Below are 24,442 nucleotides of genomic sequence, written 5' to 3'. Positions count from 1 at the left end.
CCAGATATTTCTCTACACCTAGAAGCCAGTGTGAGAAATTTAACAAATAGAACTGGACACTTTCTTTTCTTGTCCCTTTTTGCATTATCTTTCCAAATGTCTCTGAGTAAGTAGCATTTCAATTTGTTTTGAAAAGTATGATTTCTCTGGGTCTTTCCGTTGTTGGTACATACCCAGTTACTTCCTGCCTTAACGGTCCGGGTGCAGCAATTTTGAAGATCTGAAACTTTCTTATCCTTAATCTTGGCAAGATTGGTCCCCTCCTATTCTACTGGTCTCCTGTGAGCCCTTTGCCAATCTCCCATCACATAACCTTGATTTTTTTTCCCTTATGACCGCCTGAAATTCAAGTTCATAAAAGCAGGTAACTCATGTATTCACCTACAATAGGGCTTGGCACAGAGTAGAAGTTCAATGGCTATTATGTGACTAAATATAAAATGACCTCAACTATGAGAGAAACTTTTGCCAATTTGAATATATAAACTTTTTGAAGTATAGAAAAAAGAGTAAAATACCTATGTAAAGCAGTTATTTGTTAATTTCATTACACATATTTAAAATTCCATATCACATGTATTTGTAATACAAATATATTGTTTCTTACTCATACTTAAAAAATGATTTTATTCAAACTCTTCCCATCCCTTTTTAACATTTAGCTTCATCATTATTAAAGCTACTTTAAAATCATTTAACTTATTTCTTTTTCAGAAACATTCTTCTGTCAAATAATTTGAACTACTTAAAATATCTGTGGGATGCCTGGGTGGCTCAGTGAGTTAAGTGCCTGATTCTTGGTTTTGGCTCAAGTAATGATCTTGTAGTCCTGAGATGGAGCCCTGCATTGAGGGCTGCACTGAGCATGGAGCCTGCTTGAGATTCTCCCTCTGCCCCACCCCCCACTTGTGCATTCATGAATGCACTCATGTGTTCTCTCTAAAAAAATAAAAAATAAAAAAATATCTGCAAGTTGTCCTAAAGTCACACATCAAATAATGGAACATTTATTCAGGAAGATCTCCTACAACTCTGGTGAGAAAAGCTGAGAGTCTATGGCACTTGAGCCAGGACACACTCTCTCCCCATTCCCAGTTCAGTTTGACAAAACTCCACTTCAGGTGGATATGGAAAACAAGATGTGGCTTGCTTTTCCCTCATCTTCCAAGCAGAGATAAGGTATCTCACTGGTAAGTGCAGGTCACCAGTATTTCTCATCCCCTCTAACACTGAGCTGCAGAGACTAAATTGCTGGTTAGTGTGGCCGGAGGCTGGGGGCTCCCAGTCTCCACTGAGCCATGCTTTTGGAGTGGAGGATTTAGCCCAGACGAGGCAGGCTGAGAACACCTGGCCTGACCACCCTCACTCTGGTTCATTTGTAGGGTGGAGTTCCCATGTTTGGGAAAGGCAAGTGAAGAACACCGGAGGCTACCATCCCTGCCGAGTGGAAGAGCAAGGAGATTTTTGTCCAAGGAGAGAGGCAGTCCATAAACACAGAGCACTCTGAGGCTCTCCCCAAAGGGACTGGCTTTATTTGGAATGGAGTGTGGGGGGGAAGTTCAAGCCTAAGGACTTAAAGAAAATTTATTGCTAGCAGATTGACATTATAAGAAATACTAACAAGAGATTTTCAGGGGGGGAGCAAGTGACCCCAAGTGGAAAAACTAACAACATCAGTGAGGGAATATGTAATTATAAAAGACAAAATAAATGCATATTATTTCTCTTTTCTTAACTAACTTAAAATGCAATTGTATAAAATAATATGTATATAATTGTATCACAGGGCCTATAGCATATATAAATGTAATATATTAACAACAGAGCAAAGGAGTTACATGAGTGCAAAGCTTATTGGGATAAAGATATAACACCAGACATTGACTTGAATCCATGGGAATAAAGAGAACCAGAAATTGTAAGTAAGAAAGTTAATATAACAAGTCCTATACATTTATTCTTTCTCCTTCAGCTTCTTTAAAAGACACACAATTATATAAATTAATAATTACAGCAATGTATTGTTGGGCTTGTAATATATGTAGATGTAATATGTAATATATATGAGATCAGTAGCTCAAAAAGGGGGAGGAAGGAGTAGGAGCATAGGAGTAAAAATTCTATATCTTGCTGGAGCTAATTTAGCATAAATTTTAGGCTTAAAGAAGATCTATATCTCTATCTATTTATATCTATGTTTATATGTGGTTAGCCCTGGGGCAGCCATTAAGAAAATAATAAATCTCAACTCAGTATCTTTTCACCTTAAGTAACTGGTAAAAGAAGAGCAAACTAAATCCAAAGAACGGAATGGAGAAAATAATAAAGATTTTTGTAAATGAGTGTAATGAAATTAATGAAATAGAGAAAATTAATGAAACCAAAAGCCTATCTTTGAAAAGATCAACAAAATTGACAAACTTTAAGTCAAATTGGCCAAGAAAAAAGGATGGAAGACTCAAATTACTAAAATCAGGAATGAAATAGGGAATATTAATATCGACTTTCAGAAATAAAAAGAATTACAAGACAATACTATGAACAACTGTATGCCAACAAATTGTTTAAAGAATAGACTAGTACCGGGGCACCTGGGTGGCTCAGTGGGTTAAGTGGCCAACTCTTGATTTTGGCTCAGGTCATGGTCTCAGGGTTGTGAGATTGAGCCCCACGTCAGATTCCGCACTCAGGGCAGAGTCTGCTTGTCCCTCTCCCTCTGCTCCTGCCCTGGCTCGCTTGCACTCTCTCTCAAATAAATAAATAAATAAATAATCTTTACAAAAAGAAAATAAAAGAAAAATAGACTAGTACCTAGAAAGACACAAACTACTTAAACTGTCTCAAGAATAAATAGCTCATCCGAATGCACCAAAGTAGACAAGTAAAGAGATTGAATTACTGATAAAATTCCTCACAAACTTGGTAAAAGAGAGAAGAGATTTACCCAATTTCCCAAAGGTTATTTTACCACGTGTACTTTCCTTCTCTCTCTGAACTATTTCAGAGTTAGTTATAGGCATAATGCCTCTTTACTCCTAAATAATCCAGTGTGTATTTCCTAAAAAAAAAGATCTTATAGAACCTTATTATCTCCTTAGGTCATGGACTTCTTTGGTAGTTGCTGTTGTAAAAAGCAGGAATTCTGCCTCCCACCCTCTCTTGGAAGGGACCATCGAATATTTGAACAGACATTTTAGACCGGTCATTGCAAATGTTAAATAAACATGTAGCTATAAGAAAGAGTAGTTGATGTCTCTTATCCTATATCTATCTCCTTTATTATGAAATGATGGAAGTTTGAATCAAGGCTGTGGCATCCTTTGGTGCCATTCTTTAAGCTTTTAAGTTGAGGGATTGGAGTTATTCTCTTGGGACTACTTAGGCCTGTATTTGTCCCTGAGCTAATAAACAATATTCAAATTTTAAAAATTATTCAAACAATTACGAGATCATAGCTAGTCTATTCCAGAACTAAAAGTTTGTATATGTTGCTGAGTTAGTGAATAATTTTCACCAGGACAGACAATACTTATAACATGTAGTTTCCAAATGGAGTAAAAAGAAAAGAACCCTCAAAATTTGATGAAGATGCCACAGAGCATAAAAAGCTTTGAATTTACTTGGATTCACTATAAATCAAATATAAAAGTATTTATTAATGTCTTGAAACTTTGCTATTGTTTTGAATGAGTTGTTGCAATTATTACATTTTAGAATGAGGTTTGCTCTACTGGACATCATGATGAAGAGTGACATTCTTCAAATGTCATGGAAATCTTCAAACTATTTGCTGGACTTAATCAACTTTTGCATGACTACTTGGAAAAATGTTAAAATTAAAAAACAAAACAAAACAAAACAAAATAAATGTAGTATCTGTATCCCAAATAGATTATGATGAATTAGTCAAAATAAAAGGGAAACATAATAAAGTCAAGTGTAATGTAGAGTCCAAATGCTACTCCATTATTGTAGATTTTCCATGATTTTGACAAATACTGATCAACTGGTAATATTGTATGTTTAAGTTATGACAGAAAACCATGAGAAATTTATGTTTTTTTTCCCCAACTGCAAAATCTTATCTGTAACTTTATTCAACAAAGTGAAATATATTCTGGGTGATTGTAACTTGCCATTGGACAGTATTTGTGGGCATTGGTATGAGTATGTCATATAACAATGCAGCCATATAAAAAGTAAAGACAAAGGGCTACATGCACTCCTTATAAACATTAATAAATAAGTAGAATGTGCTGTCCCACAGGAGCTCATTACCTTTTTCATCAGAGGATAAGCTGACCTTCTAGTACCTGAAGTTATTAAATCCTTAAGTATCATTCCAGTTATATTTTCTCTTTGGGTTAGTCTTGTTTTGTAGAAGGAGTGTTTTAGGCACACAGCTCAACTTTGTTTAATAGCTAAAGGAGGATGCCTGCTTTTGGCTATAACAAGGAAAATCTAAAATGGGTGGTGGAGGAGAGACATGATGAACATCAATTATGGCCTATGACAAGTTGCAGGAGTTAAAGTCTGTGGCATGTACAAAGTCATGTGTATGAAGTCCTTTATAGGATTGTAGCTAGTCACCAACTTGAAGATACGATGATGGATTTCATTTACTGTAAGGCACAGTGATCAGAGTGGTGCAAGGAGTGAACCATTTTAGATGCTTCTGGGGCACTGACTCGAATCTTCTCAATCTCACCTCTGATGCTAGCTCTGGGTGTAGTGGACAGTTCAGAGAAGGCCTGAACTCATCTCAGGCTGAGAGCATCTTGCTTCAGTATATATAAAAACATTGTCCTCACAGGAGACTACAGGGGTTATGGACTTGGGGTTTCTCCCCTATAACTTCCCTCTCCTGGCCTCTCACAAACATGCTGAGCATGATCTTTCCCTAGGGCCTTTGTACTTGCTGTTTCCCTGGCAACCTAGGCTGTTCCCCTGTATATCCAAGTGACCTACTCCCTTTACAGCTTTAGCTCTTCACTGAAGGGTCACTTCACTGGTGCTCTTCCTGACCCCCTCTATAAAATTGGTCTACTTTAAATTGCCAGCATTTTCTCTCCCCTATTCCTGCTTCGCTTTTCTGCATAGAAACTGTCATATGACATTCTGGATAGTTTATATATGTATATATTAAAGATTTTATTTACTTATTTGACAGAGAGAGACACAGTGAGAGAGGGAACACAAACAGGGGGAGTGGGAGAGGGAGAAGAAGGCTTCCTGCTGAGCAGAGAGCCCGATGCGGGGCTCGATCCCAGGACGCTGGGATCATGACCTGAGCCGAAGGCAGACGCTTAACGACTGAGCCACCCAGGAGCCCCTGGATAGTTTATATTTTTATTGCCTGCTAGAATGTTACCTCCATGAAGGCAGCGATTTTTGTGTCTTTTTGACTTCCGAGTCCCTCAAAAAAGTACTTGACACATAATAGGCCTTCACTAAGTATTTGTGATTGAGTGGATCCAACTGTGAAAGTGAACACGTTGGTTAAAGGTTATGCTCCTCTTAGAGACTTTTGAGACATTCTGTAAAATTTCCTTCTGGAAATGTTTATACTCTCCTACTCTCCAAATATATATATAAAGTATGTCCTTTCACATCCTCCCAAACAAGTGGAATCATAGCTTTTTAAAATCTAAGCTACACTGAGAGGTAGATAATATCACGCTGTTTCAGTAGACAATTTTTGATTACTGCTGAAAAAGAACATATACTTATATAATTATTTTTTACATTTTTATCTCATAGTATATAGGTTTTGTTGAGGCATTGAAACCTGAAATAATGTTGTAATAAGTAAAATGCATTTGGTGCCTACTATATGGTAGACATTGTATTAATTCCTTATAGGTGTTACTAATTAAATTTAATTTATTCTTCAGCACATGCTTATGATGTAGGTATTATTACTGGCATTTTACAGACCAGTAAATACAGTTTAAAGATTTTATTTATTTATTTATTTAAAAAATCAGTTAAGAAAACTATTTATACTGTCTTATAATTACATAATTTACTAGTGTTCTTCTCTTTATGTGCATTCATATTATCTTAGCTCATTTTCAATCTAAGAATTTCACTATTTCTTGTGAGATGAGTCTGCCAGTAAAAAATTCTCAGTTTTTATTTATCTGGAATTTTTTTTTTTTTTTTAGTTTTTATTTGTACACCTGAAACATTGTATGTTAACTAACTGGCATTTTAAGATATTTTTAAACTAGCTGTTCAGTGGGCCACAAGACCCTGACAATTGAGATTTCTTTAAATGTTAAGTCAGTATATTAAAAGAGGAAGGTCAAATTAAGTTCATCCATGCCTCTGTATTTGCAAAAGTGGCCTGGAACACTCTGGTGCTGTATATCTCTCCCTTTATCCTCACTAACTGTGACAGTCTGATTAGTTCTTTTAACAATAAAAAAGTCTCTGGTTCTCAATTAAGGGATTTCTTGTCTCAAGGACAACCTGGAACTATTTTTACTGAACACATGTCAGTTAAAAACAAGAGCAGGAACAAGCCCTTAGTTTCTCATAAATAGGCCAGATGTTAAGAAAAACCTCCTTCCTGTGTAACATAATGTGTGCAGTTTTTATTTTTGTTTCTATGTCAGGCTTGAAAATTGTTCTAAGGACTTTTTCTTTTAAACACTAGGTGTGAAAAGCTATATTTCCTCACTTTCCAGTATACTTGGAGTTGCAGCCTGTAGAATACTTATTCTAAAAGACAGAAACAAATCAAATTAATTTGCATGTTAGTATTATTACATTAAAATTTATGTATTTATATATGCTTAATGGTTTCAAATGTTATCCAGAATTACAGGTCTAGAATGTTTTTGTATTAAGCTGCTTTACACATGGAGAACTCCATGCAGAACATTTTACAGGACTCAATAGCAGGAGTTCATTTATTTAGTTGGGGTTACTGAGTCTCATATACAATAGGAGGCAAGACCAGCAAGTTAGAAAAACAACTTTCAGGGTGTGTGTGTGTGTGTGTATGTGTAGAGAGAGAGAGCAAATGTACATCCCATTCTCTTCTCACTCCAGCCCTTGGCGACCACCATTTCTACTTTCTGTGTTTGAGTTTGACTAACTTAGATACCTCATATAGGTGAAATCATAAAGTATTTGTCTTTTGTAATTGATTATTTCACTTAATGCTTTCATGGTTAGTTCTTTTTTTTTTTTTTTGATTTTTTTTTTATTCATGGTTAGTTCTTGTTTTAGCATGTGACAGATTTTCTTGTTAAGACTAACATTCCATTGTATATATACACAACATTTTCTTTATCCATTCTTCTCTCCATATAGACATATAGGTTGCTTCTACCTCTTGAACATTGTGAATAATGTTGCAATAAATGTGGGTATGCAACTATCTCTTCAAGATCTTGCTTTCAGTTCTTTTAGATGCATACTCATTAGTAAAATTTCTGAACCATATGGTTAACTCTATTTCTAATTTTTTGAGAATCCATCTTATAGTTTTCCATAGCAACTGCATTTTTTTTTTTTTTTGGAGAGAGAGAGAGAGAGCATGCGTGTAGTACAGGGAGGGACAGAGAGAGAGGGAGAGAGAGAGAGAGAGATTTTTTTTTTCTTTCAAGATTTTATTTATTTACTTGACAGAGAGAGAGAGCAAGCAGGGGGAGCAGCAAGCAGAGAGAGAGGGAGAAGCAGGCTCCCCGCCGAGCAAGGAGCCTGATGCAGGGCTTGGTCCCAGGACTCTGGGATCATGACCCAAGCCAAAGGCAGATGATTAACCGAGCCACCCAGGAGCCCCAAGAGAGAGAGACTCTTAAGCAGACTCCATGCTCTGCATGGAGCCTGATGTGGGGTTCAATCTCACAACCCTGAGATCATGACGTCAGTCAAAATCAAGAGTTGGACACTTAACCAACTGAACCACCCAGGCGCTGCCATTTTTTATTTCCATTCACATTATACAAGAGTTCCAATTTCTCCATATTTTCACCAATATTTGTTATTTTCTATTTTGTTTATAGTGGCCATCCCAATATGTGTGAGATAATATCTCATTATATTTTTGATTTGCATTTCTCTAATGATTAGTGATATTAAGCATTTTGTCATATGCTTCTTGGCTATTTGTTTCTTCTTTAATGAAATGTCTATGTAACTCCTTTGAACATTTAAAAAACTGAGTTACTTCTTTCTTGTTGTTGTAAATTGTAGAAGCTCTTTATATAGTCTAGATATTTGTCCCCTATCAGATATATGATTTTCAAATATTTCCCCCCATTCCGTACATCGCTTTTTCATTCCATTGGTTGTTCCCCCCCCTTTTTTAAATCAGATTATTTTTCTTTTTTTTTAATTTAAATTCAGTTAGCCAGCTTATCATTAGTTTCAGATGTAGTGTTCAATAATTCATAAATTTTGTATAAAACCCTGTACTCATCACATCATGGCTGTTTCCTTTAATGCACAGAAGTTTTAAAATTTGACATAGTACCGTTTTTCTGTTTTTGCTTTTGTTTCTGTGATTTGTTATTGTCATATCCAAAAAATCATAGCCAAAACCAAAGTCATGAAATTTTCCTCTATGCTTTCTTCTAAAAGTTTTATAGGGGCACCTGGGTGGCTCAGTTGGTTTAGTGTCTGCCTTCAGCTCAGGTCCTAATCTCAGGGTCCTGGGATTTAGCCCCATGTCTGGCTCCCTGCTCAGTGGGGAGTCTGCTTCTCCCTCTCCCTCTGCTCCTCCTCCCCAAATAAATAAAAATTTAAAAAAAAATTTTTTTAAGTTTTATATTTTATGTCTAGTTCTTTAATGTATTTTGAGTTAATTTTTATATATGTTTTAAAGATTCAAGTTCATTCTTTTGTATGTGGATGTTCAGTTTTTCCAACACCTTTATTAAAGAGACTGTCCTTTCCCCCTTGTGTGGTCTTGATAAGCTTGTTAAAGATCATTTGACCACATATGTGAGGGTTTATTTCTGAGCTGTCTGTATGTCTATCTTTATGCCAGTACCCGACTGCTTTAATTACTGTAGCTTTGTAATATGTTTTGAAATAAGGAAATGTGCAGCCTCCAACTTTATTCTTCTTTTTCAAGACTGTTGGGGCTATTCAGAGTTCCTTGAAAGTCCATATGAATTTTAGGATACTTTTTATATTTCTGCAATAAAATGTCATTGGGATTTTGATAGGAATTTCATTGAATCTGTAGATTGTGTACAATAGAACGGACATTTTAACAATATTAACTCTTGTAAACCATGAACATGGGATGTTTTTCATTTATTTGTGTCTTCTTTAGTTTCTTTCACCTAGGTTTTATAGCTTTCATTGTATAAGTCTTGCCTTCTTGGTTTAATTTTATTAATTATTTTAGTAATTTGTATTTATATATAATAATTTATATTATGTATATATATGGTTTTTTTTTTTAAAGATTTTTATCTATTTATCTGAGACAGAGAGAATGAGAGAGACAGAGAGCACATGAGAGGGGGGAGGGTCAGAGGGAGAAGCAGGCTCCCTGCCGAGCAGGGAGCCCTATGTGGGACTCGATCCAGGGACTCCAGGATCATGACCTGAGCCGAAGGCAGTCGCCCAACCAACTGAGCCACCCAGGCGCCCTATATATGTTTTAATATACATGTTTATGCCTCAAAAAGTTATTTAAAAACATTCAGGGGGGGTGCCTGGGTGGCTCAGACAGTTAAGCATCTGCCTTCAGCTCAGGTCATGATCCCAGGGTCCTGGTATCGAGCCCCACATTGGGCTCCCTGCTCAGCGGGAAGTCTGCTTCTCTCTCTCCCTCTGCCTGCTGCTTCCCCTGCTTGTACACACACTCTCTCTGTCAAAAATAAATAAAATCTTTAAAAAAAATTTCAGGAATAAATCTAACAAAATGTACAAAGAGTATATGCTGCAAAATATAAAATATTACTGAAAGATTTAAAAGGGCTAACAAATTGTGGGACATAAGATGATGAATTGGAAGACTAATTTTGAGTGTCATTTCTTTATATATTTATCTATACATTTTATACAATTCCTAGTTTCACGCATGTAAGGAAAATTGATTCATGACAACTATAGCAAAAGGATAGTCTTCTCAATAAATGTTGCTAGGTCAACATTACACACTCATGAAAAAAAATAAAACTTGACTCTTACCTTCTAACATTATAAAATTGATTCTAGGTGGATTGTAAATCCCAATATGGAAGACAAAATAATAAAATGTTTAGAAGAAAGTCAGAGATTATTTTCATGTCCTCCAGGTCAGGCAATAGAACAAATAAATCAATAACTTGTAAATAAATAATTGATAAGTTTAACTATGTTACTATTAAAAATTCATGTTACCACTAAGAGAATTAAAAAGTAAACTAAATGCTAACAGAAAAAAATTATAGAATATAGGGTATATAAAGAAGTCTCTAAATCAAGAAGGAAAAAAAAAAGGATAGACAACCCATTAGACACATAAGCAAAAATATTGAATAGGAAGGTATGCAAAAAGCAGCAAACATGAAAATGCACTCAACCTTCCTAAGCATCACTAATTAATTAAAAAAATTAAACCCACAATTAAAACTATACACTTACTACAATGACTAAAATTTACAAGTCTAACATTAGTAAGTGATGATAAGATTGTGGAACTGGGAATTTTACACATCACCTATGACTATATAAATTTGGACAATCACATTGAAAAACTGATATTACCTACCATAAAATGAACAAATACATACCCTATGAGGAAATAATTTCACTCCTTGTTATATGCAGAAATATTGTTACTGAATACAACAATTTGGATGAATTTAAAAAATATAATGTTGAACAAAAGAAGCCAAAATGAGATGAATCATCTACATAATTCAATTTATATAAAGACAAAAACCAGACAATAGCAATCTATGGTTTTAGAAGTCAGATAAAACTTTCTGTATTAGTTATCTGTTACTACATAACAAATTTTCCCCAAATTTAGGAGCTTGCAATAGCAACATTTATAATCTCAAAGCTTCTGTAGGTCACAATAATCTGGCTATGGTTTAGCTGCATCCTCTGCTTCAATGTCTCCTATAGGCTGTAATCACAGTGCTGACTGGGGATGGTAGTCAGCACAAGGCAAAGTGGGGAAGGATCACTTCTCCAGATCACTTCCCAAGATCACTGATGTGGTTGTTGGTAGGGTTCATTTCATTATGGGTTGTTAGACTGGAGGCCTCAATTCCTTGAAGGCTGTTGTCTGAAGGTCATCCTTAATTCATTACCATGTGGGCCTCTCTACCATGGTAACTTGCTTCATCCATGTGAACAAGCCAAGAAAGAGAGAACAAAAGGAGGGAGAGAGAGAAAAAAGAGAATAGGATAGAGAGAAGCAATAAGAGGGAGAAAATGCTATCAAGATGGAAATCAATCTTTTGTTACTTAGTCATATAAGTTACATCTCATGTTTATGATATTCTGTTCACTAGAAGAAATTCACCAGGCTCAGCTCACACTCAAGGCAGAGGCAATTGCACAAGAGTGTGAATAATAGGAGGCAGGGATCACTGAAAACTAGTGTCAGAAATTGCTTTCTACAGTTCCTTTGTGGCAAAAGAGAGGGAGTGGAAATCTGGAAGGTGCTATGACTAAGTTTCTGGGCACATTTGTAAAATCTTATGCCTTGACTTACATAATGGCACAAAGACATGCCTACTCTTTGAAAATCTCCATAATATTACAATTTGGTTATTACTGTTTATGTATGTGAAATTTTGATTAATTTTTTTAAAACAAAAAACCGTAGAACTAGATTAGATCTCGGAGGGTAAGACTGAACATAGTTGGCAAGTTAAGAATTCTTAGTATAGAATTCTAGGTGAGTGATGATATGGAAATGGATTAGAAATAGTGATTTTTGTCTGACTCTAGATGTTTGTCAAATTTAGAATTCACAGGTTTTGTTGTTGGACTAAATTTGAGGCCTGAGAGAACAATAGAAATCAAAGATAGATTAAAGTAGTCATTATTCACCAAGATGGGGAAGACTGTGGAAGGATTACATTTAGAACCACAGGAGACAACCAAAAGTTTTAGTTTGGATATGTTAAACTTGCAATAATTACAGGGCAAGATATGGGGATGTCAAACAGTGAACTGAATTTATAGGCTTGAAACACGTAAGTAAAGTTAGAGCTAGAAATATGAATTCAGGGATTTTTTTTTTTTTTTTACATAGGCTCCACACCCAGTGTGAAGTCCAAAGAGGGCCTTGAACTCACAACCCTGAGATCGAGATCTGAGCTGACATTAAGAGTCAGAGGCTAAACTGACTGAGCCATTCAGGTTCCCCTCAGGGATAATTTTTATAGATTTACTCCAGTCATGGAAATGGAGCACCAGATTAAAGAAAAGAAAGGTTTCAAACAGAAGAGCCACAATACTTGGAGATTAAGATAGTAGAGCAAATTCCAGGGGAACCTGGAGCACTTGAAAGAGGTTTGGGAGTACTTGAGAGAGGTGCCGTTTATACTATGTGTAGGGGCACAGAGCAGTGAGCACTTTAAATGTTGAAATTACCTGCTATTGGAATTTTATCCTCATACGATGTTGGGTGATCGGTCTGGATTCAGTCAGGAAAACAGAGCCACCACCAAGCATTACAGAGAGAATTTGTTTTATGTAGGAATTATGTGAATACTAAGGACTAACTTTAATGACAAAGGGGTGTTGGGGTATGAAAGTCTGGAAAGAGGAGAGTCAGGGGAGGATGAAGGTATAATTACTAAACACTACAGCCTGAAGAATTGGTGAGGGGTAGAAAAGCCGTTATTTGTGGAGAAGTCTGACTACCTGTGCTGCCATCTGGTGTCAGTGGTCCTCGACAGTTCCGCAGAAACATCACATCTGACCACCACTGTATGAAGCCACAGCTGCTCGAGAATAACTGCATTTTTTCTACTTGCATCATCCAAATCTCCTTTGATACTTTTATCTAGAATATATAAAGGATAGTCATTATTCCAAAGAAGATATATAAATGTTAATGCACATGAAAATATGCCCAAAATAATTACTCAAGAGGGAAATGTAAATAAAAATCACAATGAGGTACCATTTCGTGGCCACAAAGATGGGTATAAACAAAATGAGAGATGGTAAAAGGTGTTGGCAAGGATATGGAGAAATCAGAGCCCTCCTACACAGCTGGTAGGGGATGTAAAATGGTGCAGTCAATTTGGAAAACAGTTTGGCAGTTCCTCAAAAGTTTAAACTTAAGAGTTACCATATGACCCACCAATTCTACTCCCAAGTATATACCCTTGAGAAATGAAGCCAGTCACAAAAGACCCATTAAATTCTATAATATGAAATGTCCAGAGTAGGCAAATCCATAGAGACTGAAAGCAGATTAGTTGGTTACCTAGGGCTGGGGATTGAGCAGAAATACTGCTAATAATACTGTTTCATTTTGGAGTGATGAAAATTTCTATAATTGATTGTAGTGACGGTTGCAACAACTCTATGCATCCACTAAAAACCACTGAGTTGTACCTTTTGAGTTTGTGAATTGTATGTATGTGATTTATATTCCAATAAAGCTGTTATCTTTTTAAAAAGAAGGCTATGTAACCTGCAGTCATGTATACTGCCACCTCTTTCCATGTCAGCTCCTCTTAGTCCCATTCTTCCTTGTGTCATATGACATGAAATTTGCTATGGAATTTTTGGGTATTTGCTAAGGACAGTTGAGGTTAAGATACATTTACTTTGGGTCCAGTGGGATATGTATATTTTTGGTTTACACTTACTTTCATAAATTGTTAATTCTTTTCTACCTGTTGCAGTGTAGTAATAATGACTTGCAGGAATTTTCCTACTGCTCACTGTCCATTATGATGTGAAGGTGTAAGGACAGAGGCCACATATGGGATCACATCTTAAGGTCCTCAGCACCAGCGTATGTGAGTAGTGGATATAAAACACGGTTTGTAGCACAAAGCACCAAAGCTAGTCTCTGCAAAACATTTTCCAGTCATGAGTTGAATAACCTTTTAAATGAGGAATTCAGTTCTTCATTTCATATGGTATTTGTCTTTCTCTGACTGGGTATTTTGCTTAGCATTATACTCTCTAGATCCATCCACATTATTGCAAAGGGCAAGATTTCATTCTTTTTTTATATCTGAAAAATATTCCATTCTATGTATATACCACCCCTTCTTTATCCATTCATCTATTGGTGGACACTTGGGCTGCTTCCATAGTTTGGCTATTGCAAATAATGCGGCAGTAAACACATGGGTGCATGTATCCTTTTGAATTAGTGTTTTTGTATTCTTTGGATAAATGCCCAGTAGTACAGTTACTGGACCTTAGGATAGTTCTATTTTTAATTTTTTGAAAAACCTCCATACTGTCTTCCACAGTGGCTACATCAGTTTGCATTCCCACCAACAGTGCAAGAAGGTTCCTTTTTCTCCACATCCTCACCAACACTTGTTTCTTGAGTTTTTGATTTTAGCCATTCTGACAGCTGTGAGGTGATATTTCATTATGGTTTAGATTTGCATTTCTCTGATGATAAGTGATGTTGAGCATCTTTTCATGTGTCTATTGGTCATCTGTATGTCTTTTTTGGAGAAATATCTGTTCACGTCTTCTGCCGATTTTTAATTGGAATATTTCTTCTTTGGGGGTGTTGAATTGTATCAGTTCTTTATGTATTTTGGATACTAACCCTTTATCATATATGTCATTTGCAAATATCTTCTTCCATTCAGTAGGTTGTCTTAGTTGCATTGGCTGTTTCCTTTGCTGTGTAGAAGCTTCTTATTTTGATAAAATCTCAATTTATTTTGCATTTGTTTCCCTTGCTTCAGGAGACATATCTAGAAAAAATGTTGTTATGGCCAATGTCTGAGAAATTACTGTCTGTGCTCTCTTCTAGGATATTTACGGTTTCAGGTCTCACATTTAGGTCCTTCATCCATTTTGAGTTTATTTTTGTCTTAGGTGTAAGAAAGTGATCCAGTTTCATTCTTTTGCATATAGCTGTCCAGTTTTCCCAACACCATTTGTTGAAGTGACTTTCTTTTTCCCATTGCATATTCTTGCTTCTGTTGTCAAAGATTAATTGATCATATAATTTATTTCTGGACTATATTCTGTTCCATTGATCTGTGTGTCTATTTTTGTGCCAATACCATACTATTTTGATTACTATAGCTTTGTAATAACCTGTATGTTGATTTTGTATCCTGCAATTTTACTGAATTCGTGTGCCAGTTTTAGCAGTTTTTTTGGTAGAGTTTTTCGGGTTTTCTACATAGAGTATTATGTCATCTGCTGAGTGAAAGTTTGACTTCTTCTTTGCCTATTTGGATGCCTTTTATTTCTTTTTGTTGTCTGATTGTGGAGGCTAGGACTTCCATTACTATGTTAACTAACAGTGGTGAGAGTGGACATCCCTTCCTTGTTCCTGACCATAGAGGAAAAACTCTCAGTCATTGAAGATTATATTAGCTGTGAGTTTTTCATATATGGTCTTTATTATGTTGAGGTATGTTTCCTCTGAACCTACTTTGTTGAGGGTTTTTAGCTTGAATGGATGTTGTACTTTGTCAAATGCTTCTTCTGCATCTATTGAAATGATCATGTGGCTTTTATTCTTTCTTTTATTAACGTGGTGCATCACATTGATTGATTTGCAAATACTGAACCACCCTTGCAACCCAGAATAAATCCCACTTGATTGTGGTGAATGATTTTTTTAGTGTATTGTTGGATTCAGTTTGCTAGTATTTTGTTGAGAATTTTTTCATCCGTGTTCTTCAGGGATATTGGCCCGTAGTTCTCTTTTTTAGTGGGGTCTTTGGTTTTGGAATCAGGGTAATGCTGGCCTCATAGAATAAGTTTGGAAGTTTTCCTTTCCTATTTTTTGGTTTAGTTTGAGAAGAATAGGTATTAACTCTTCTTTAAATGTTTGGTAGAATTTGCCTATGAAGCCATCTGGCCCTGGACTTTCGTTTTTTGGGAGTTTTTTGATTAATAATTCAGTCTCTTTGTGGGTTATTGGTCTGTTAAAGTTTTGTATTTCTTCCTGTTTCAGTTTTGGTAGTTTATATGTTTCTAGGAATGCATCCATTTCTTCCAGGTTGTCTAATTTGTTGGCATATAGTTTTTCATAATATTCTCTTATAATTGTTTGCATTTCTGTGGTGTTGGTTGTTATTTGTCCTCTCTTATTTGTGATTTTATTTGGGACCTTTATCTCTCTTTCTCTTTCTCTTTCTCTCTTTCTTTGGTAATCTGGCTAGAGGTTTATCAATTTTATTAATTTTTTTCAAAGAACCAGCTCCTGCTTTCATTGATCTGTTCTATTGTTTTTTTAGTTTTTGCTATAACCTTTATAATTTCCTTCCTTCCGTTGGCTTTAGGCTTCATTTGTTGCTCTTTTTCTATCTCCTTTAAGTGTAAGGTTAGGTTGTTTGTTTTAGATTTTTCTTGCTTCTTGAGGAAGGCCTGTATTGCTATATAGTTCCCTCTTATGACTGCTTTTACTGCATCCCAAAGGTTTTAGACCATCCTGTTTTCACTTTCATTTGTTTCCATGTATTTTTTTTTTAAATTTCTTCTTTGATTTCCTGGTTTGACCCGTTCATTGTTTAGTAGCATGTCATTTAACCTCCTTCTATTTGTGGTCTTTCCAAATTTTTTCTTGTAGTTGACTTGTAGTTTCATTTTATTGTGGTCACAAAAGGTGCATGATATGATCTCAATCTTTTTTTATTTGTTGTGGCCTGTTTTGTGACCTAATATAAGACCTATTCTGGGGAATGTTCCATGTGCACTTGAAAAGAATGTGTATTCTGCTGTTTTCTGGCGGAATGTTCTGAATATATCTGTGAAGTCCAGCTGGTCCAATGTGTCATTCAAAGCCATTGTTTCCTTTAGATTTTCTGTTTAGATGCTCTGTCCATTGGTGTAAGTGGGGTGTTAAAATCCTCTACTATTATTGTGTTTTGTCAACTGGTTCCTTTATGTTTATTATTGTATTATGTATTTGGGTAGTCCCATGTTGGGTGCATAAATATTTACAATTATTACATCTTCTTGTTGTTTTGTTCAGTTTATGATTATATACTGCCTTCTTTGTCTCTTGTTACAGTCTTTTTTAAAAATCTAGTTTGTCTAACTTAAGTATTGCACTCAAGTATTGCTACTCTGGCTTTCTTTTGACATCCATTTGATGTCACTTATCCACATGATAAATGTTTCTCCATCCCTTCACTTTCAACCTCCAGGTGTCTTTAGGTCTAAAATGAGTCTTTTGTAGGCAGCAAATAGATGGGTTTTACTTTTTTATCTTATGTCTTTTGGTTGGAACATTTTGTCCATCTTTATTCAAAGTAATTATTGATAGATATGTATTTATTGCCATTTTATTACTTGTTTTGTCAATGTTTCTGGAGATTTTTTCTAGTCCTTTCTTATCTTTGTCACTTTTGGCCTCTCCTTTGCATTCATAGAGTCCCCTTTAATATTTCTTGCAAGGCTGATTTAATGGTCATAAACTCCTTTAGTTTTGATTTGTCTGGGAAACTCTTTATCTCTCCTTCTATTCTGAATGATAATCTTCCTGGATTATCTTTTATTCTTTTTTTTTTTTAAGATTTTATTTATTTATTTGACAGAGGGACAGTGAGAGAGGGAACACAAGCAGAGGGAGTGGGAGAGGGAGAAACAGGCTCCTGGCTGAGCAGGGAGTCTGATGCAGGGCTCGATCCCAGGACCCTGGGATTATGACCTGAACCCAAGGCAGACACCTAACAACTGAGCCACCCAGGCGCCCCTGGATATCTTTTATTCTTGGCTGCAGATTTTTCCCATTCAGCACTTTAAATATATCATGCCACTCTCTTCTGTCTTGCCAAATTTCTGTTGAGAAATCTTCCACTAGTGTGATGGGTTTTCCCTGGTAATTTAAGATTTCTTTTGTCTTGCTGCTTTTAAGACTTTTTTGTTATCACTATATGTTGCAAATTTAATTACAATATGTCTTGGTGTTGGCCTGCTTATGTTGATTTTTATGGGTGTTCTCTGTGCCTCTGGACTCGGGATGTCTTTTTCCAGATTAAGAAAAATTTTCCAGATTAGGGAAGTTTTCTGCTATTATTTCTTGAAATAAAATTTCTTCCCCCTTTTCTCTGTTTTCTTCTTCTGGGACTCTATAATATGAATGTTATTACATTTGATAGAGTCACTGAGTTCCCTAAGTCTATTCTCATGTTGCATAATTCTTCTTTCTCTCTTGTTCAGCTTCATTATTTTCCATTATTTTGTCTTCTAGGTCACTAATTTGTACCTCTGCTTCTTCCAGCCTGCTGTTTATTGCATCAAGCCTGTTTCCAATCTTGTTATTGAATTCTTTGTTCTTAATTCTTTTAAACTCTTTTATCTCTGTGGTAAGGGTCTCACTGATGTCTCCTATTCTTTTCTCAAGCCCATTGAATATCCTTATGATTGTTGCTTTGAATTTTCCTTCAGGCATGTTACTTTATCTGTTTTTCTTAGATCTCTGGCCGTGGCCTTATCTTATTCTTACATTTGGGATAAATTCCTCCACCTTGGCATTTTGCATTTTCTCTAAGTCTCTGCCTTCATCTCTGTGTTAAAAAAGTCAGTTATGTCTCCTGCTCCCGAAAGTAATGGCATTATGAAGAGGTCAAGTAGTGCCCATGGCCTGGTGCTTCAGGGAGTGTCTCTGGTATGTGCCCCATGCACTCTACTGTTGTGTTTTGGCTGCTCTATTCTTCAGGCCAATCATCTGCAGAAGTTTTTGCCTGCTTGGGCAGTGTTCGGTTGCTGGCCTAAAGGTGCTGATTTTTAACTAGGTATGCTCTGGTCTGCTTGTGAAGTGAGACCTGACACCAACTGCACCAGAACTGAGGCCCTGCAGAATATTCTGGTGGGGAGATGTGATGTGGGCAGGGGTTTGTGCTGGCCTACTGGGGGAGGGGACTGCCGCACTGGGACTGAGAAGGGCAGTCCTGCCATAGTATGGGCTGGGGGGAGGGGGTGGCAGGCTTGGTGTAAGCAAGTTAGTCAGTGTCAGTGCTGAACGACTTCTGTTTTTATGGTGAGGGGTGGGGGAGGGAAGTGACACCAGCCATCTCCTTTGTTTCCAGAGAAATATCTCTGGGAATTTTCCCTCTCAAGGACACACTCAGGGAAGAGCAAACAGTCTCCCCACTGTGTGCCCCAGGCATCCCCCCGAGATAGCCATTTCCACACTGCCCACCCCTAGGTTGTTTGCCTGCCTTTTCTTCAGGAGCAATACAGTGCCCTCTGGTCTCTATCCCAGGCACCCCTTCTGACCTTTAAAACTCCAGGCTTTAAGCCCTGCTGGTTGCAAGAACTCATGAAATTCAGCCCCTTTCATTTTCTAAGCCAATGGTTTTGGGGAAATGTTCTCCTTGTGAGTTCCCCTGTGTGCTTCTGTCTCTTTTTCACTGTTCTCCATGACCACAGCTCGCTCCCCTTCACAGTGCTCATGATTCATTTCTCCCCAAACCACATCTCCATACTTCCTACCTTCTTGGATGTGTCCTCTTCTCTCCCTTTAGTTGTGGAGTTTGTTTTGTCAGTCTAGGAAGACATTTTGATTATAATTTTTCTCTTACCAACATATTCTTCTGTAATAAGACTTATTGGGATGGGTTAAATAGATGATGGGGATTAAGGAGTGCACTTGCAGTGATGAACACTTGGGTGATGTATGGAAGTGCTGAATCACTATATTTTACACCTGAAACTAATAATAACACTATGTTAACTAACTGGAATTAAAATAAAGCTAAAAAAATGTCTTCCTAAAGTAATAGAGTGTAATAAGTGTCAGCTTGATTGAACTGAAATTACATTTTTTGATACCCTACACATTTTTTTAAATAGACTTTATTAATTTTTTTAAGAACAGCTTTAGGTTTATAGAAAAATTAGCAAAAAGTGAAGTTTTTGTATATCCCTAACCCCTCTCCACCTCCCAATTTTCCCCAATTATTTATATCTTACATTAGCATGTACATTTGTTAGAAATGATGACTCAATGTTGATAGATTAAATTCCATATTAGAGTTCACTCTTTGTGTTGTACATCTATAGGTTTTAACTAATATATAATGACCATTATGGTATCATACAGAATAATTTTATTTTAAAGATCCCCTGTGCTCCACCTATTCATCCTTCTCTCCCTCCCTCTGAGCTCCTAGGAACCACTAGTATTTTCACTGTTTTGCTTTTTCAGAATGCCATACAGGTGGATGACAGAATGTAACCTTTCAGATGGGCTTCTTTTCATTTAGCAATATGTATTCAAGTCTGCTCATGTGTTTTGTGTCCTGATAGCCCATTTCTTTTTAGCACTGAATAACATTCCATTGACTGGATGTATCACAATTTGTCTATTCACCTGCTAAGCATATGTTGGTTGCTTGTAAGTTTGGGCAATTATGCATAAAACTGCTTTAAATATCTGTGTGCAGGTTTTTGTGTAAATCTGTTTTCAACTCATTTTGGTAAATAACTAGGAGTATGATGTCTGGATCAGATAGTAAGAATGTTAAGGTTGGAGAGAAACTACAAAACTGTCTTCCAAAATGGCTGTACTATTTTGCATTCCCACAGCAATAAATGGGAGTTATCACTTTACATCTTTAACAGTATTTGGTGTTGTGAGTGTTTGGATTTTAGCCATTTTAGTAGGTGCTTAGTGGTATCTTACTATGGTTTTAATGTGCAGTTCTCTAATGACATATGATGTGGAGCATCTTTTTGTATGCTTGTTTGACATCTGTGAATCTTTGATGAGGTGTCTGCTCAGATCTTTTGCCCATTTTTAAAGTGGGTTGCTTTCTTATTCTTGAGTTTAAAGAATTGTTTGTATATTTTGGTTACCAGTTCTCTATGAGATATATATTCTGCAAATATTTTATCCTAATGTGTGGCTTGTCATTTCATTCTCTGAATGGTGTCTTTTGAAGATCAGAAGTTTTAAGTTTTAATGAAGTCCAACTTATCAGTTTTTTATTATGGATTGTGATTTTTGGTGGTGTATCTAAAAAGTCGTCACCAAATCTAAGGTTTTCCCTTATGTTATCTTCTAGGAATTGTATAGTTTTATGTTTTACATTTGGGTCTATAATCCATTTTGAGTTTATTTTTGTGAAAATTGTAAGATGTGTCTAACTATCTTCTTTTTCTTTTTGGTTTATGAATGTCCAGTTGTTTCAGCATCATTTTTTGAAAAGATTATCCTTTATCCACTGACTTGCTTTTGCTCCTTTGTCAAGACCACACAGTCTTGATTACTGTAACTTTATAGCAAGTCTTAAAGACTTTATAGCAAGTCTTAAAGTTGGGTAGTTTCAGTTTCTTTTTTCTTCTACTTCAATATTTGTTGTTTATTCTGGGTCTTTTGCCTCTCCATATGAACTTTAGAATCAATTTGTCAATATCCACAAAATAACTTGCTGGGATTTTTACTGTGGTTATACTAACCTCTAGAAGTGACAGCTTGACAATATTGAGTGTTCCCATTCATCACATGGACTATTTCCCCATTTATTTAGATTGTCTTTGTTTTCTTTCATCAGAGTTGTTATTTTCTTTATAAAGATCTTGTACATATTTTTTTTTTCAGATTTATAACCTAAGTATTTAATTTTCAGGGGTGCTAATATAAATGGTATTGTATTAATTTCAAATTCAAAGTGTTCACTGCTGATATATAAGCAAGCAATTGATTTTTGTAGGTAAACCTTGTATCCTGTAATCTTGCTATAATCATTTATTAGTGCCAGGAGTTTTTTGTTGTTGTTGATTCTTTTGAGATTTTCTACATAGATAATCATGTCATCTGCAAAGGAAGATAGCTTTATTTCTTCCTTCCCAATCTATATATCTTTCATTTCTTTTTCTTGTCTTATTTATTAGAACTTCTAGTATGATGTTGTATAGAAGTGGTGAGAGCAGACATCATTGCCTTGTTCCTGATCTTAGTGGGACAGCATCTAGTTTTTCACCATTAAGTATGATGTTAGCTGCAGGTTTTTTGCAGCTATTTATCAATTTGACAAAGTACTCTTTCTCATTTGTGGGAAGTTTTATCATGAGTGTTAGATTTTGTGAAATGCCTTTTCTTCATTAATTGATATAATCATATGATATTTCTCCTTTAGTTTACTGACTTGAGTTTAACCTAACTCTGTAAAAGTTGGTGTGGCACCTTGCTTTGGAATTAGTTGTTATTTGGCATCTAGTATTCTCAGTCCAGGGTCCTTAGTGGACCCCTCATAGTAAGAGTCCCATTTAGCACCCTGAAACATAAGAAGAAGGAGCCCCAAACTGATGATATCCTGATCCACATGGGGTTCCTGAAAATGCAGACCTTAAGCAGTTTCAGGTCATCAATCTATTTGATGCAATTCTTCAGCTAATAAAAATCTGGGAATAAAGGAATAAATGATTTTGGAGTCAAGATTTATAGCTTTACAATATTCTTGAACAAGAGCAAGAGGCACTAGCCACTGTGAGAGAGAATTAAACACAACAAAACAAATACTCTGATATTGTTGGGATTGGGGAAATCTATTTTAAAAAAAAGAAATAAGAAGAAACTGTTATGTACAAATTTAAAAGAATAGCTGCCCTTAGTTCAGCAGTTAGTATTTTTGAGCTTGGGGAGAAGGACAGAAATTAAAATTTAAGAGGTTTTTGTATTTGTATGATTGATATCAGAAGGATGGAGGCTTCCTCTATGACCTGGGTTCTGGATGCTAGCATTAAATATTTGTGAATGTGGAAAAGACAAAAGGATCACAAATGCCACTCTCCGAGAGGTCCTGATGTCCCTCTGTTCATTTCCCTCAGCACAGTATCAGCTGACTGTAACTTTTCCTCCATTCCACCCTGAATTGAGTATAATTTGTCTCATGATACATATTTGATGGTGACTATAGGCACTACCGGTATGTACCATCCTAGTTTCTTGGCCATTCCTCGGCTTGCCCTGACCCTATTACTCCAGGAAAAGATTTGATGTCTGGCAGTGAGGCTAGTTGGAAAGAGCATCTTTGCCCTTGACCCAAAGATCCAATCTGCAAAATTAAAATAATAGTTAGCTAGTTTGGCTTCCCTTCATTGTCTGTGATATCTGGTTCAATAGTGAATATCTATGCAAGTAAATTTTTGTTAATCTCCACTTTTGAAAGTATCATTTATACATGTCATCAAACCTTTTGAGAATAGTTCATTTAAAGGTAAGGAATTTTCAAATTTGAGATTTTGTTATTAGCCTAACCAAAGCCTGCTGACAAAAAGCTATTACTTTATGTTTTGTCTATTTGTTATTATTATAAACCTCCCCGTCCTTCAAAACTAGCATTTCCACTGCTTTTGTATATTTAAAAACAAAGAAAAGTTCTCATTCTTGGCTAACCTGCATCGTGAAAAGGACAAATATTTTACCATTAAATAAGAAGTGATTACTGATAAAATAATGTTAAAAATAAAGTGTGTGAGGGGCTGCTGGGTGGCTCAGATGGTTAAGCATCTGCCTTGAGCTCAGGTCATGATTCCAGGGTCCTGGGATAGAGCCCTGTGTTGGGCTCCCTGTTCAGCGGGGTGTCTGCTTCTCCCTCTCCCTCTCCCCCTCCCCCTGCTCGTGCTCTCTCTCTCTCTCTCAATCACTCTCTTTCTCAAATAAATAAATAAATAAATAAAATCTTAAAAAAATAAAGTATTTGGTTGGCTACAAAAGCAACAATTAATCATATTCAGAAGGATTTTAGATGGCTTCAGAGAAGAGGTGCCATTACTGCTGGATCTTGAAGGATGACTCAGATTGCAGCAAAGAGAAATTGGAGGAAATGTATTTTAGACTGAAAGAAGGGAATGAGCAAATATATAATGGTAGTAAGCAAACGCTAGGAATCAGCTGGAGTTCACTATATCTGTAGGCTCGTTAAAGATGAGGTTGATAGATCAGTTGGGACCTGAGTCACGGAATTTATTCCAAAGGCAGATACAGGCTTTGAAGGTTATTAGGTATGTTCAGAGTAGTATTGAGTTCCACATTCTGATGGCAGAAGGAAGAAGAGTAAAGTGAGGACACGGGAGATAGAGATCACTTCAAAGGTTGCTGCTACAGCTTAGAAGACATATTACTACTGTTCTACCGCTCCAGGCATGTGTGGAAGCATTGTTCCACAGTGTTGTTCAGGGAGTCAGGTTCCTTCCATCTTGTTTTGTATCCACTAAGAAAGCCTATTTATCTCCAAGGTCAAAGCTCAACTGCTGCCAAATCTGATCTAGTAGGAGGGAAAAGATGTACTGGTGGAGCACAGGAGCATAATTTTATGGCCCAGACTTTGAGTCACATACACATACT

At 36.2% G+C, this 24,442-nt stretch overlaps 1 protein-coding gene across 1 annotated transcript in view; it reads right to left on the bottom strand.

The window, feature by feature from the left end:
- Window positions 1–6,671: 6,671 nt before the first annotated feature.
- LOC118018938 (guanylate-binding protein 7-like) overlaps window positions 6,672–24,442 on the bottom strand; it is a 67,338-nt gene continuing 49,567 nt past the window's right edge. The window contains 2 exon segments of the mRNA XM_035017713.1: window positions 6,672–6,726; window positions 12,841–12,982. Coding sequence (XP_034873604.1) covers window positions 6,672–6,726; window positions 12,841–12,982 — 197 coding nt within the window.

This window comes from Mirounga leonina, unplaced genomic scaffold (assembly GCF_011800145.1).
Source record: "Mirounga leonina isolate KUSES-001 unplaced genomic scaffold, KU_Mleo_1.0 Mir_173, whole genome shotgun sequence".
Lineage (NCBI taxonomy): Eukaryota > Metazoa > Chordata > Mammalia > Carnivora > Phocidae > Mirounga > Mirounga leonina.
The sequence above is the reverse complement of the archived record's forward strand: the minus strand, read 5'-3'. Positions and strand labels throughout refer to the sequence as shown.